The sequence below is a fragment of the Stylophora pistillata genome, chromosome 2 (assembly GCF_964205215.1).
Source record: "Stylophora pistillata chromosome 2, jaStyPist1.2, whole genome shotgun sequence".
Classification (NCBI taxonomy): Eukaryota; Metazoa; Cnidaria; class Anthozoa; order Scleractinia; family Pocilloporidae; genus Stylophora; species Stylophora pistillata.
The window spans coordinates 29604602-29616814 of NC_142520.1; the positions used below are offsets into that span (position 1 = coordinate 29604602).

The 12213-nt window shown below is 39.8% G+C and overlaps 1 protein-coding gene across 4 annotated transcripts in view; it reads right to left on the bottom strand.

Annotated features, from left to right (window-relative positions):
- LOC111325228 (putative E3 ubiquitin-protein ligase HERC4) overlaps window positions 1–12213 on the bottom strand; it is a 35739-nt gene that overhangs the window by 1589 nt on the left and 21937 nt on the right. The window contains exons 17-29 of one of the 4 annotated variants that reach the window (XM_088747798.1): window positions 12146–12213; window positions 11424–11468; window positions 10495–10584; window positions 8908–9078; window positions 8089–8136; window positions 7444–7539; window positions 6983–7101; window positions 3082–3129; window positions 2410–2482; window positions 1977–2059; window positions 1293–1401; window positions 835–909; window positions 450–552 (exon numbers count right to left, since the gene is read on the bottom strand). The exon at window positions 12146–12213 is cut by the window's right edge and continues 40 nt beyond it. In XM_088747798.1, coding sequence (XP_088603924.1) covers window positions 450–552; window positions 835–909; window positions 1293–1401; window positions 1977–2059; window positions 2410–2482; window positions 3082–3129; window positions 6983–7101; window positions 7444–7539; window positions 8089–8136; window positions 8908–9078; window positions 10495–10584; window positions 11424–11468; window positions 12146–12213 — 1128 coding nt within the window. The remainder of the gene's footprint in view (window positions 1–449; window positions 553–834; window positions 910–1292; window positions 1402–1976; window positions 2060–2409; window positions 2483–3081; window positions 3130–6982; window positions 7102–7443; window positions 7540–8088; window positions 8137–8907; window positions 9079–10494; window positions 10585–11423; window positions 11469–12145) is intronic. The other 3 variants (XM_088747799.1, XM_088747800.1, XM_088747801.1) reach the window with 3 other exon arrangements.

Below are 12213 nucleotides of genomic sequence, written 5' to 3' on the forward strand. Positions count from 1 at the left end.
AGGCCCGCTAAACTCAAAAGTTTGTTTACTCTAGTTTGAGCACTCTGGCATGGCTTAGACGATACCACAAAGGTTGGGTCGTTTGGGGTGACCGTCTCGGTTCCCCCCCATCCTAGCATTAGCACTGCACTGATGAGGCCCAGAAGGCCGAAACAGTACTGTCTGCAGTTAGTTATATATATATATATATATATATTTCTCTTCAGTCTCAGCTTAGTGATATATTGCTTATATGATGGGGACAGATTGGAGTACACAAGAAAATCTAAAACAATCACCACGTCCCTGTATATCTGCTCATCAAATTGGTCACTCTCTTCTTTACTTTCTTGTTACCGTCTCTTTCAGAGACTAAATTTATTGGTCAATCTTGTAAAAGAACGGAAACCAATCCCGTACCGTGTCTTTATGTAATCTGACAGCTAAGTCTCCCTGATACACAAACTTACCTAGGAACTTTTTCTTCATTTTGAATGGAAAGTCAAAGAAAACTCCCCAGAAATTTCTTATGACAGAGTGGTCCCTGTAATACTCTCCCTTGTACACCGCTACCTGAAAAGAAAAGAAAAAAAAAAGGAAATGAAATACACAAAGGATTAGCTCGGGTGATCCAGAAATGGGGCCGAATACATGCATAACCCGCAGTAAACACATACACCCTTACAGTAATTCGTGGGGCGAGGGGAACACGCCACTCGGCGAAACGCTGTGAGTGGAGTGGAAAAGATTGAATTGAATGCATTGTCACAAAGGTTTTCATCTAACTTTAAAAAAACTTCCCCGTGTCCTTTGAACTACACTTCAACCCCTTTTCTTTTAGGTATGTTTTCTCACCTTTTCGAGTTCTCTGAAGTCATAATCTTGACATCCCACCACCATCTGCATGAGCTCCTCCGGATGAAAAAACTCCTATAACGATCAGAAATTTGTCAAAAAAGTGACACAAAAAAGCCTTTCCTGTATGTCATGCTAAACTAAATCAATATCCACACTGAGCCAGATGATTTCTAACACGCGCTTTGTTATTATAAAATAACTGAGATATTACGAGTATTTTGATTGGTTGAAAACTGAGGTTTATTTCATAAAAGCAACAGAACGCACTTTCTACTTCGTAATTACCCACTTGGGATGTGGGGAGAATACTCACCTCCCACTTGTGATTTACAAACTTTTCTCGTGTTCCCAGCATCCCGCGTGGGTTATTGCGCCGGAAATCCGAGAGTGAGTGTAGCCTATTGCTTAAATATGCGGGAAAAAATGGTCTTAACAGAGCAGCAATTTGCACTCACCATGACTTTTCCACCACACACCCGGTGAAATCCTGTACAAAAAGCCTCGAACTGTTTCTCGACAGACTTGTTCAAATAGTAATCGATATACACATCCACATACTGCTCTCTGGACAGAGGAAAAAGAAACAAACCAAATCAAATGATGCTAAACATGTGCACTGGCCGCGTCAGAAAAAAAAAAAAAGAAAAACAAACATGACACCATGCAGCATATCTTGCAATAACAAGAAAAGACAATTTGACAGACTACAATTCGTAACATTGAACCAAATTACATTAACTGTTTAATAAAAGTGCATGATACACCATGATGGGAAAATGGGATGGGTATCGAAAGGGAAGGATGATCTTTTTCTCATGTAACACAATGCATTAACCTTAAATCCTTGCGAACAGTTTTCAAGTTTTTAAAAATGTCCATGTATTCTGGCGTTGAACTTTGCAGTCAAATGTTTCTCCAAATCTCTTCTTACAATTTAACGTTAGTATGCATATTCTCCAAACTGTTCTATATATACATTTCCTAAAGAGCTGAAAACGATAATTTGTTTTATAATCAAGAGCTTCTTTAATTGGTGATCATTTCCTTTACTTTGGTGACCTTAATTCAGGAGGGATATTGTCAGTAGAAATTAGATGCTATTTACTCATAGGGTTGGCGGTCTAGTCATCATTTTATACCTGTTTTCGAGATTGACTGGAGTGTTTCCTCCGTCTGGAATCAAATCTATGTATTCTAATGTTCCGTACTTCTCGCGTACAACCTGAGCATAAAAATTAAAAAAGCAGCTCATTATGCTCCACTTCCTGTCGCGCGGTTGGCTGGTCAAAAAAACGTATTTTTAATATATATCTTTTAAGTCGTCATTAGCCAATGAGAACGGCTCAAAGTGAAAACAAGTAAACTCCGTGGGAAACGTCGAACGAAAAAGCCGCCATTGTTAGGGTTCACCTTGTGAATGAGTTAGGGTAATCGCTAAAGGGATGATAGAGTGTTACGTAACTGACACTTGTAAAAACATTTAGGGAAATAGAAGAAGTCGAACAAACTTGTTAAGAATGGGGTAAGGAGAAACAGCATCCCCAACACGCAACCCAAACTAAATCAACTTGCCTGAAAATTGAGTCCAACCGTTTCCGCCAGGTCGCCATCTGCTTCATCGTACTCCAACAAATACTCAAGATTCCTGTCAATCAGTCGTGAAAATCTTTATCGTTACTGCTCACAACTTAAGTAATCACATGAGAAACAGAATGCGCACACTGACACTAGTATTTGGCTGACGAAAAAAAAAGGAACCTTTGCATTCAGCACACGTGCGCTAGCTACAGCATAACACATCAACACGATATAGTTTTAACGCACTGCATTGTGTGTAATCGCTGCATCGATGTAAAAACAACTCAGTGGCATGAAAAGTTTGCCTATTTTCTATTCGCCGGGTTTCCGAATTTTCGTATTTCGCCTGAGAAAATTCTAATGGTTTGAGATAACTGAAATTTCTAGCTGCCGGGAAAAAAATTTGAAGGTTTTCTGTTTAAGCTGAATATTATCACGAAAGGAAACCCAATATTCTCAAATTTTCATATGTTCATACTTCTGTTCATTATCACGAAAGGAAACCCAATATTCTTCAATTTTCATATGTGCATATTTCTGTCCATTGGCTTCGGCTGATAATAGTGGCTGAGCGTATGAGCGCTGCTGCTCGATGTTTTAATACCTTTACCCCTCGGGGTACATCTTTGTGGAAATTTACTTTAGCCTACAAGGTAATGTAATTACTTGGCAACTGCAGGTTTATAACCTCTGAAGTCATCAAGAGTCGGTTTCCTGAGAGGAAAGAGGAAAGAAAAAGTGTAATTTTTTTCTGGTTATGTAACACACAACAGAGGTCTACAAAACTCAACCACTGTGGGGAAGTTGTCAAGACAAATAATTGCACCACTACCTCAGAATTTATACACAAAGAAATGTGTGAAAGTCAAAAAGGAAATTGTAACATAATCAAAGTAAAGCGCGTTCTGATTGGTCAACCCAGTATCCACCATTTGCCCATGGGCATACGCGGCTGCCGTGAGCAAATGCGAAGACTAGTTTTCGCGCGCTTGTTTTTTCTGGTCACGGAAGATTTTTTAAATAATAGGGAACTCTTTCGCTACAATGTATCAACGTTATGTTATAAACCAAATGGCAAACACCACAACGCACACTATTGAGTTATGGATGCACTTGGGAGGTTTGTTAAGCACTCAAGAAGCTGGAGTCGCTCTCGGCCATCGCCTCGCGTGACTCTTACACTTCTTTCGTGCTTACTAACCTCCCGCTAACATCCACAACTCAATAGTGTACGCTGTGGTTTTTACCATTTGCTAAATAAAAGATAGGTTTAACCTCGGCTGTAAAAATTTATGCCAAAGTTTTTATGAATACGATAAGCATTCTAAAACACATGCATGGAAAGACTGACTGACTACAAAGCAATCTTTCTGGGCCCTTGATTGGGCATGGCCTTACACTGTGCTACTAGAAGCATGTTTAACAAGTGTTTGAAGTGTTTCTTCATGAAAGGGCTAAGAACAATTAAAAAGGCGTTGGAAGTTAAACAGAGCGTAATTGTGTCCACCTGTTGCAACAGGAAGAAACAAAATTAGACTTATATGAGCACGATCCTTCGCAGTAAAGCACTATTTGAGCAATAGTGAAAATCAGACCTGAAAAAAATTTCAGGCCTGTACGGGATTCGAACCACTGACCTCTGCGATACTAGTGCAGCGCTCTACCAATTGAGCTAACAAGCCAACTGGGAGCAGGCCATCAAATTAATTCGACATAAACCCGTAGATGATAAATCAAACAACAACAAACATATGAAACATATGAGTGAACTGCGGTTATGAGACGTATATGAGCACGATCCTTCGCAGTAAAGCACTATTTGAGCAATAGTGAAAATCGTAGAAAAAACCAGGAAAGATTTATTACTCGACGTTTCGGGGTCATCGTGACTTCATTATCAAGAGACTAGTTTAAAAACATGCAAATAAGGAAAGGTACAAGAATAGCATAAATTAGACTGAACGGCTTAAACAAACACCTTGGCGCGGATGGAATCCGTTTGCACGTTCAGTGTTGGCTTACGCATGCGAATATACAACATTTCATTAACAAGGCAATCAAATTTGCCGTTACATTTCGTGATGACGTTGAATTGCTCGATCAAGCGTTCAGGCATTTCACTATTGTGCTGGAGGTGGTAGTGTTTGTAGATAGAAGATGATTTCCCTATCTACAAACACTACCACCTCCAGCACAATAGTGAAATGCCTGAACGCTTGATCGAGCAATTCAACGTCATCACGAAATGTAACGGCAAATTTGATTGCCTTGTTAATGAAATGTTGTATATTCGCATGCGTAAGCCAACACTGAACGTGCAAACGGATTCCATCCGCGCCAAGGTGTTTGTTTAAGCCGTTCAGTCTAATTTATGCTATTCTTGTACCTTTCCTTATTTGCATGTTTTTAAACTAGTCTCTTGATAATGGAGTCACGATGACCCCGAAACGTCGAGTAATAAATCTTTCCTGGTTTTTTCTATGCCTTTGCTTTAGCAAATCCCTGCTGATCAATAGTGAAAATCAGACCTGAAAAAAATTTCAGGCCTGTACGGGATGCTCATATACGTCTCATAACCGCAGTTCACTCATATGTTTCATATGTTTGTTGTTGTTTGATTTATCATCTACGGATTTATGTCGAATTAATTTGATGGCCTGCTCCCAGTTGGCTTGTTAGCTCAATTGGTAGAGCGCTGCACTAGTATCGCAGAGGTCAGTGGTTCGAATCCCGTACAGGCCTGAAATTTTTTTCAGGTCTGATTTTCACTATTGCTCAAATAGTGCTTTACTGCGAAGGATCGTGCTCATATACGTCTCATAACCGCAGTTCACTCATATGTTTCATATGTTTGTTGTTTGATTTATCATCTACGGGTTTATGTCGAATTAATTTGATGGCCTGCTCCCAGTTGGCTTGTTAGCTCAATTGGTAGAGCGCTGCACTAGTATCGCAGAGGTCAGTGGTTCGAATCCCGTACAGGCCTGAAATTTTTTTCAGGTCTGATTTTCACTATTGCTCAAATAGTGCTTTACTGCGAAGGATCGTGCTCATATACGTCTCATAACCGCAGTTCACTCATATGTTTCATATGTTTGTTGTTGTTTGATTTATCATCTACGGGTTTATGTCGAATTAATTTGATGGCCTGCTCCCAGTTGGCTTGTTAGCTCAATTGGTAGAGCGCTGCACTAGTATCGCAGAGGTCAGTGGTTCGAATCCCGTACAGGCCTGAAATTTTTTTCAGGTCTGATTTTCACTATTGCTCAAATAGTGCTTTACTGCGAAGGATCGTGCTCATATACGTCTCATAACCGCAGTTCACTCATATGTTTCATATGTTTGTTGTTGTTTGATTTATCATCTACGGGTTTATGTCGAATTAATTTGATGGCCTGCTCCCAGTTGGCTTGTTAGCTCAATTGGTAGAGCGCTGCACTAGTATCGCAGAGGTCAGTGGTTCGAATCCCGTACAGGCCTGAAATTTTTTTCAGGTCTGATTTTCACTATTGCTCAAATAGTGCTTTACTGCGAAGGATCGTGCTCATATACGTCTCATAACCGCAGTTCACTCATATGTTTCATATGTTTGTTGTTGTTTGATTTATCATCTACGGGTTTATGTCGAATTAATTTGATGGCCTGCTCCCAGTTGGCTTGTTAGCTCAATTGGTAGAGCGCTGCACTAGTATCGCAGAGGTCAGTGGTTCGAATCCCGTACAGGCTTGAAATTTTTTTCAGGTCTGATTTTCACTATTGCTCAAATAGTGCTTTACTGCGAAGGATCGTGCTCATATACGTCTCATAACCGCAGTTCACTCATATGTTTCATATGTTTGTTGTTGTTTAAAATTAGACTTCGAAATTTTTACCATGATAAAGACCTCTATCAGACAGTAATAGTGTTCCGCAAAACGTTTCAACAAAGGCTGAAATAATTCTTTTGAAACTTTAAGAGTTTGGTATAAAAAGCACAGCCAAAAGGTTTTAGATTGTGTGCAAAAATTCTTTTTATAAACGCAGCCTCTACAACCACTTTGTTTCTTTGTCGAGGTTGATTTTTGTTTGTTTTTTTTCCCTATAATCTACTGAGAAAGATTGCAGAAAGCGATTGAGAAGGATCGCGAGCATGAACTTAGAGAGGTGAAAATGAATGATAAGCCTTGCCCCCCAAACCCACCCCTTTGCGATCGTATTCAATAAATCCCCCGCGGAGCCTACATCACTGGTACCGCAGCGTAAGATCTGAACATGCTAGATGTGTCGAAACTACTGCATTCTTATGATCGCTTAACCCTTTACCTAACTCCCATGATCTGAATGTTGATTATCGACTCGAGCTACTACGCATTTCCTTGTAAATTTGTTACGAGAATTTGGTGTGAGATCATGATAACAACTTCAAGTCTACCTGATGAGTTAGAGTAGTAATCTCATTTTTTGTTTGCTGTAGAATGTATTGATATCGCAAGAAGTTACTTGTTAATCACTTCTGGGAGTTACAGGGTTTAAATGACAATGACAACACACAGTGCCTTCAATGAACCGAGCACAGCGCTATTCTTACCTGCCTAAAAGTTTCTTATACAACACGGGAGGAAATCTGAGGTCGATGATAGTAGAGTTATAGATGGCCAGTCCACAGATGACACCAATCAACAGAAACATTGGACTCTCTTCAAATGACTACAACAACATAGTGAAGCAATCAGTAAACTATATGATTTGAATGAGCGGGAGAATCAGTAGTGTACCACCTAGCAAACTCTTGGTTAACAAGTCTTAGCAACAATACCACTGGAACATTACTTTAGCGTTAACAAGAGCAATACAGAGCGATATGGTAGTCACAAACTGTCGACTCTATCACTCTCTTTTGACTGCAAGAATAATTAATTAAGAATCATCATCAAGCGCCCCCACCCTCTCCTCCCCTCCCTAAAAGAGGTGACGCCATGCGGGTCTGAATTCAAAGATAACATTGGGTCACCAACATTCCTTAGTAAAGAGTTTCTGTAAGAAACATACCAAATCACTAAACCAAATGGTCTGAGACTCTTCAATGTAGGTAAACATGCCATATTTGGGGTCCAAGATCTCCGTCAAAAGCAGCAAGAAAAATTCCTAAACAAAGCGGAATTTGACTATGAGATAGACAAATTCTAGAAAAACACTACAATAAAAACACTACAATACTGTAATAATACTAAAGTGGAAGCCACTGCAACGAACACTTTCACTGATCCCCGTTTGAACCTCATAGACACTCTGTATTTTTACATTTTTCCAAGCGGCCCCAGAAGCTTTGAAACGTTTTTCTCTTGTTGTTGTTAAACTCCTTTAGGCAGACAACCGGATATTCAACACCCAACCAGGACTTTAACTCAATTTAATAAATCATTTTGATATTGTTCTACAACACAGTGATCTCAAGGTGCATCGATCAACACCTGCCACTTCAGTATTCGTGTTATCGTCAGACAAATGAGGTTTGAAACATAACCTAGCGAAGCAAGTTCCTCTAAAAAGGTCACCTTTCACTTATAACTCTGTTCTAGTGTCCACTTACAATGATCATTATGTACCAAACATTCTAGTGTCTACTTACAATAACCATGATGTACCAAACATTTGAGGATAGTGTTTGTTCATAAAAGTGCTAGGACGCCTCACCTTTCTTACACCACCAGCATCAACACCCTCTTCACCATGAAACACGACCTGCCAAAAAACCAAAACGGTGGAGCGATGTTACCCTGGCCAAGGCGTCCAGTTAGTAAAACGGAGTGAAATGGTAAACGGCGAGATGCCGGTAGCTGTGTGAAAACGAGGGAGATTTGGGTCGAGTTGCGTTCATTACGCGACCCGACCCGAATCTCTGGATGTTTTTTTTTTTTTTTTTTTTTTCACTCCAATGCTATTATTGCGCCGTTGACTATAACGCTTCGTTTTAGTAACTGAGCGCTGGGAAAATGCAAAGGTACTCTTCATCGTTTTTTCATGACTTCCTTGCGAAAACAACTCTAGCGGTTTTACGATTACATCCATTGTTGTAAGAGCCCGCCAAATGCTTCAGTTTTAGAGGTGGAGGTGAGGAAACAAACGATCTCCGCCTCATTCGCTTCGGTAAGCTATGCACGTGCACGTAACTCGAGAATAAACTAAGAGTTTGCAGAAAGTTAATTTTGAATTTTAAATTTTAAATCAAGTTGGTTAGACAAAGTAATGAAAAATTACTCCTAAACATTCTATGGTTTAAGATGATCGAAAAATCCCACAACCTACGGGGCGGAGCCATAAAGCATTGAAAATTCATTTGCCCCGCGTCCGAAAAAACAAGCAAAGAAACAAACAAAAACAAAAAAACGGGCCTCAGTTGTTCGAGGGGAGGATGAACGCCACAGAATGTTCTCTCAGCCCTTTGGAATAGCAATAAACCTGCTAAATAACATTATCCAACAACAAAGTTAGTTGTACAGTACCGCACCATACCTTGAGAGGTTTCTTCAAGTCATAAGGACCACATTTCATGATCTGTGCTAGAGTGTCACTGACGATGCTGTCCCTTTTCACTACAATCACAAGTATTGGGTTCACTGGATCAATAGGCAGCTGTTGCATCAGCATCCTCACATTGCGACGATTTACTTCTTCCACAGCGCTCTACAATTATTGCAAAAAGATGATACAGCTGACTCTTTCAACCAAAACAAATAAAAAATAAATAAATAAAAAAACAATAACAATAATAATAATAAAGAAAAGTGGAAAAACAAAGCATTGCATGGCCAGTATCCAAAGATCCTTGAGAAGCCTCATGTTGACAAAGTCACCACCAACAAATGGTTGTCAAGTAATCTGAAAGGAGAAACAGAGGGACTACTTGTAGCAGCTCAAGACCAGGCAATAAACACCAGAAACTACCAGAAAGTAATATGTGGCCAGCAAGTGGTGAGCAAATACAGAATGTGTTCGCAACATGAAGAGACAGTGGACCATATTGTATCTGGATGTGAGGTATTAGCCAAAACAGAGTACATCTCCAAGCACAATAATGCTGCAACATATCTCCATTGGAACATCTGTAAAGATCATGACATAGAGATTACAGACAAATGGTACAAACACGTGCCAGAGGCCGTGATGCACAACAAAGATAACAACATCATAGTCATGTGGGACATGCCTGTCAATACTGATAGAACTATAACAGCGAACAGACTAGATATCATTGTCAAAGATTCAGTGAATTCCACCTGCAAACCGATTGATATGACTGTTCCATCAGATAGAAACATTGCACTGAAGGAAACTGAAAAAAAAATGCAAGTACAAGGACCTAGAACTAGAAATACAGAGAATGTGGCATATGAAAACTGTAGTGATCCCTGGGGTTGTTGGTGCGCTTGGTAGAGTGAAGAAGGGTATGGTAGAAAACATCAAGAAAGTATCAGAGAAAGTGACTATGACAGAGATTCAAAAGATCCGCATGCTGGCATCGGCGCGAATCCTTAGAAAGATGCTCAGTGTATGAACAGAATGATTGATTTAGTGACTGACGCTCCAGGTGCATGGTTTGCGCCCGGCTGATACACAAAAAGAACACCAGCGAAGACTGTGATAAAATAGTGGGAATGAAAAGTTCCTGAATATTATACTGAATTCACGTGAGAGATTGAGTCTGCATAAAGGTACGTTTCTTATTCCATTATTACGCCATTTTACCATGTTAAGGCAATGGAACACGCCACATACGCCACAGTGTTGCATAGAAAAGGGGGAAAATACGGACGGAAAGCGGAGCTACAAAATGGCCATAATGAACGATTCAAACTTTGATTTCTTTCCCACTTTTAGACATGAATTTTTCAGCTTCGAACTTTTAAGCCCAAGAGACTTGGTTTCGTTTGCGTTGTTTTCGTCTTTCGCAGGCGCCTTTTGCGATCGGTACGATGCTCAAATTAGGCCGTACGAAGTTTGGAAAACTAGACCCAAAAACACTAAAGAATAAAATAATGGCGGAATATTGAGGTGTATTTGTTGTACCACTAAGTCTAAAATGGTTACTTCTTAACCTACTTGCATCTGCATGACAGCATCTGTTTGAAGCAGCGTAGTCTTAGCTTCCGCATCAAATACAAATGGAAACTGACAGAAAGAAAATCTTTGCTAGAAGAGATGTAACAATAGTGAATCAGTTCGTCATACCATAGACTATTCATTTCAATCTCGTTATGTTAATTGGGAGAATGATTTGCAAAGCTTATGAAGACACTACCTCAAGCTACCAGGTGAACGACATCAAAAAAGAAGAACGCTCCAAGAAACCAAATGATTGTTGACTGAACCGTCAAGATCGATATGTCAACTCATGTCGCTGACTAAGTTTCTGACATTCCACATGGTAGCCTAACTTTAAGAAAATCATCTTCAAATGTGCCAAAACTTCGGCTACATACACCACCGTGTTAGCAACCTTTATCCGTAGCTCCATTTTCTGCCTTTAAAAGCACACACAACCCACAATTCCTCTATTCGCTCCGACGAAGGGCTAACGCTCGAAACGTCAGCTTTTGTAATCGTTACGGTGAACAATTTACCATTTCCACTTTGTTGACATATCCAAATTATTTCGTTACCCCCACCGACGCAGCCCCAAACAGTTTCTTTAGAAACTATCAGCCTTTACCCATGCAGGTCAAGTAGTTTCACTTCTCTATGTCTAATATATTAACAATCTCTTTGAATAATTAGGAGCTACACCGCTTTGGTCCGCGGTCAAGTTTCGGTGTTGTGTTAGCGACATCCCCTAAAAACTTTTAGTTCATTCGAAGACAGTTTTCGAATGGTTGTTGACCAATTGGAATCTCAGAACGCAGTACATCATGATAGTAACATTAACATAAATCTTTTAGGAAAGAGAAAGAGATCATATGGTTTCTGGAGCACGCTTCTCCTCTAAAGTTTTGAGCAAACTCGGATTTCAAGTTTGGAAAATCAAGGCCTACCCCATCATAAAGGTGGCGCCAAAATTCTTGAGGGTTAGTCACAGTCTAAACAAAAGCAGAAGCAGGTGAAGCATATTTATCATTTTTGTGTGTGAGTGTGTTGAGCAATGGGAGCTGTATGCGCTGGTTTATCCAGTAAAGATGATATCAAATAGTTCTTTTGCAATCTGTGTAGGAACGCTAACTACTTATTGACTTTGCCCAAAACGCTCCAACAAAGTGAAGATTATGAATTTACTAAATAGACGTTTTAGTGTTCAGTAAGTGAAGGAAATGTACTTTTATGGATTACCTCAGTTTTAAAATATGCACTTGAGTATATACTGTGACTAGCCATGAAAAACAATCAATCACAGCAATGCATACTGCACTTTTTCAATTGAGTGTCGTAAGTAATCCGCGATTGAACTAGTTTTGCTATACTCTGCACTGATTGGTCCAGAAAGCTTACGCCACTCTCTCAACCAATCAGATGCAAAATTTACACCAATCACGACTTGGTCACCCGCGTTTTCCCGCGCTTTTGGGTAGTTTGCTTGTTTTGACTTTGAGTTCCAATTGGCTGGTCAAGGTATGTGCCTCCCTTCTGATTGCCCATGGTAATCGCTTTGTTTTTGATTTTACGACAATCAATAGAAACGCGCTCTAACGCTTCATAACCAGTCTACCACGACGGATCATCAAACCCCTTTTCACAAAAAGGGTCTGTTTTCAAATTTCACCTGATTTTGAATCCAGTTGAAGTAATCAGCTCTAATATCAATGGTTGCTTGTATCTCTGGAATATAAA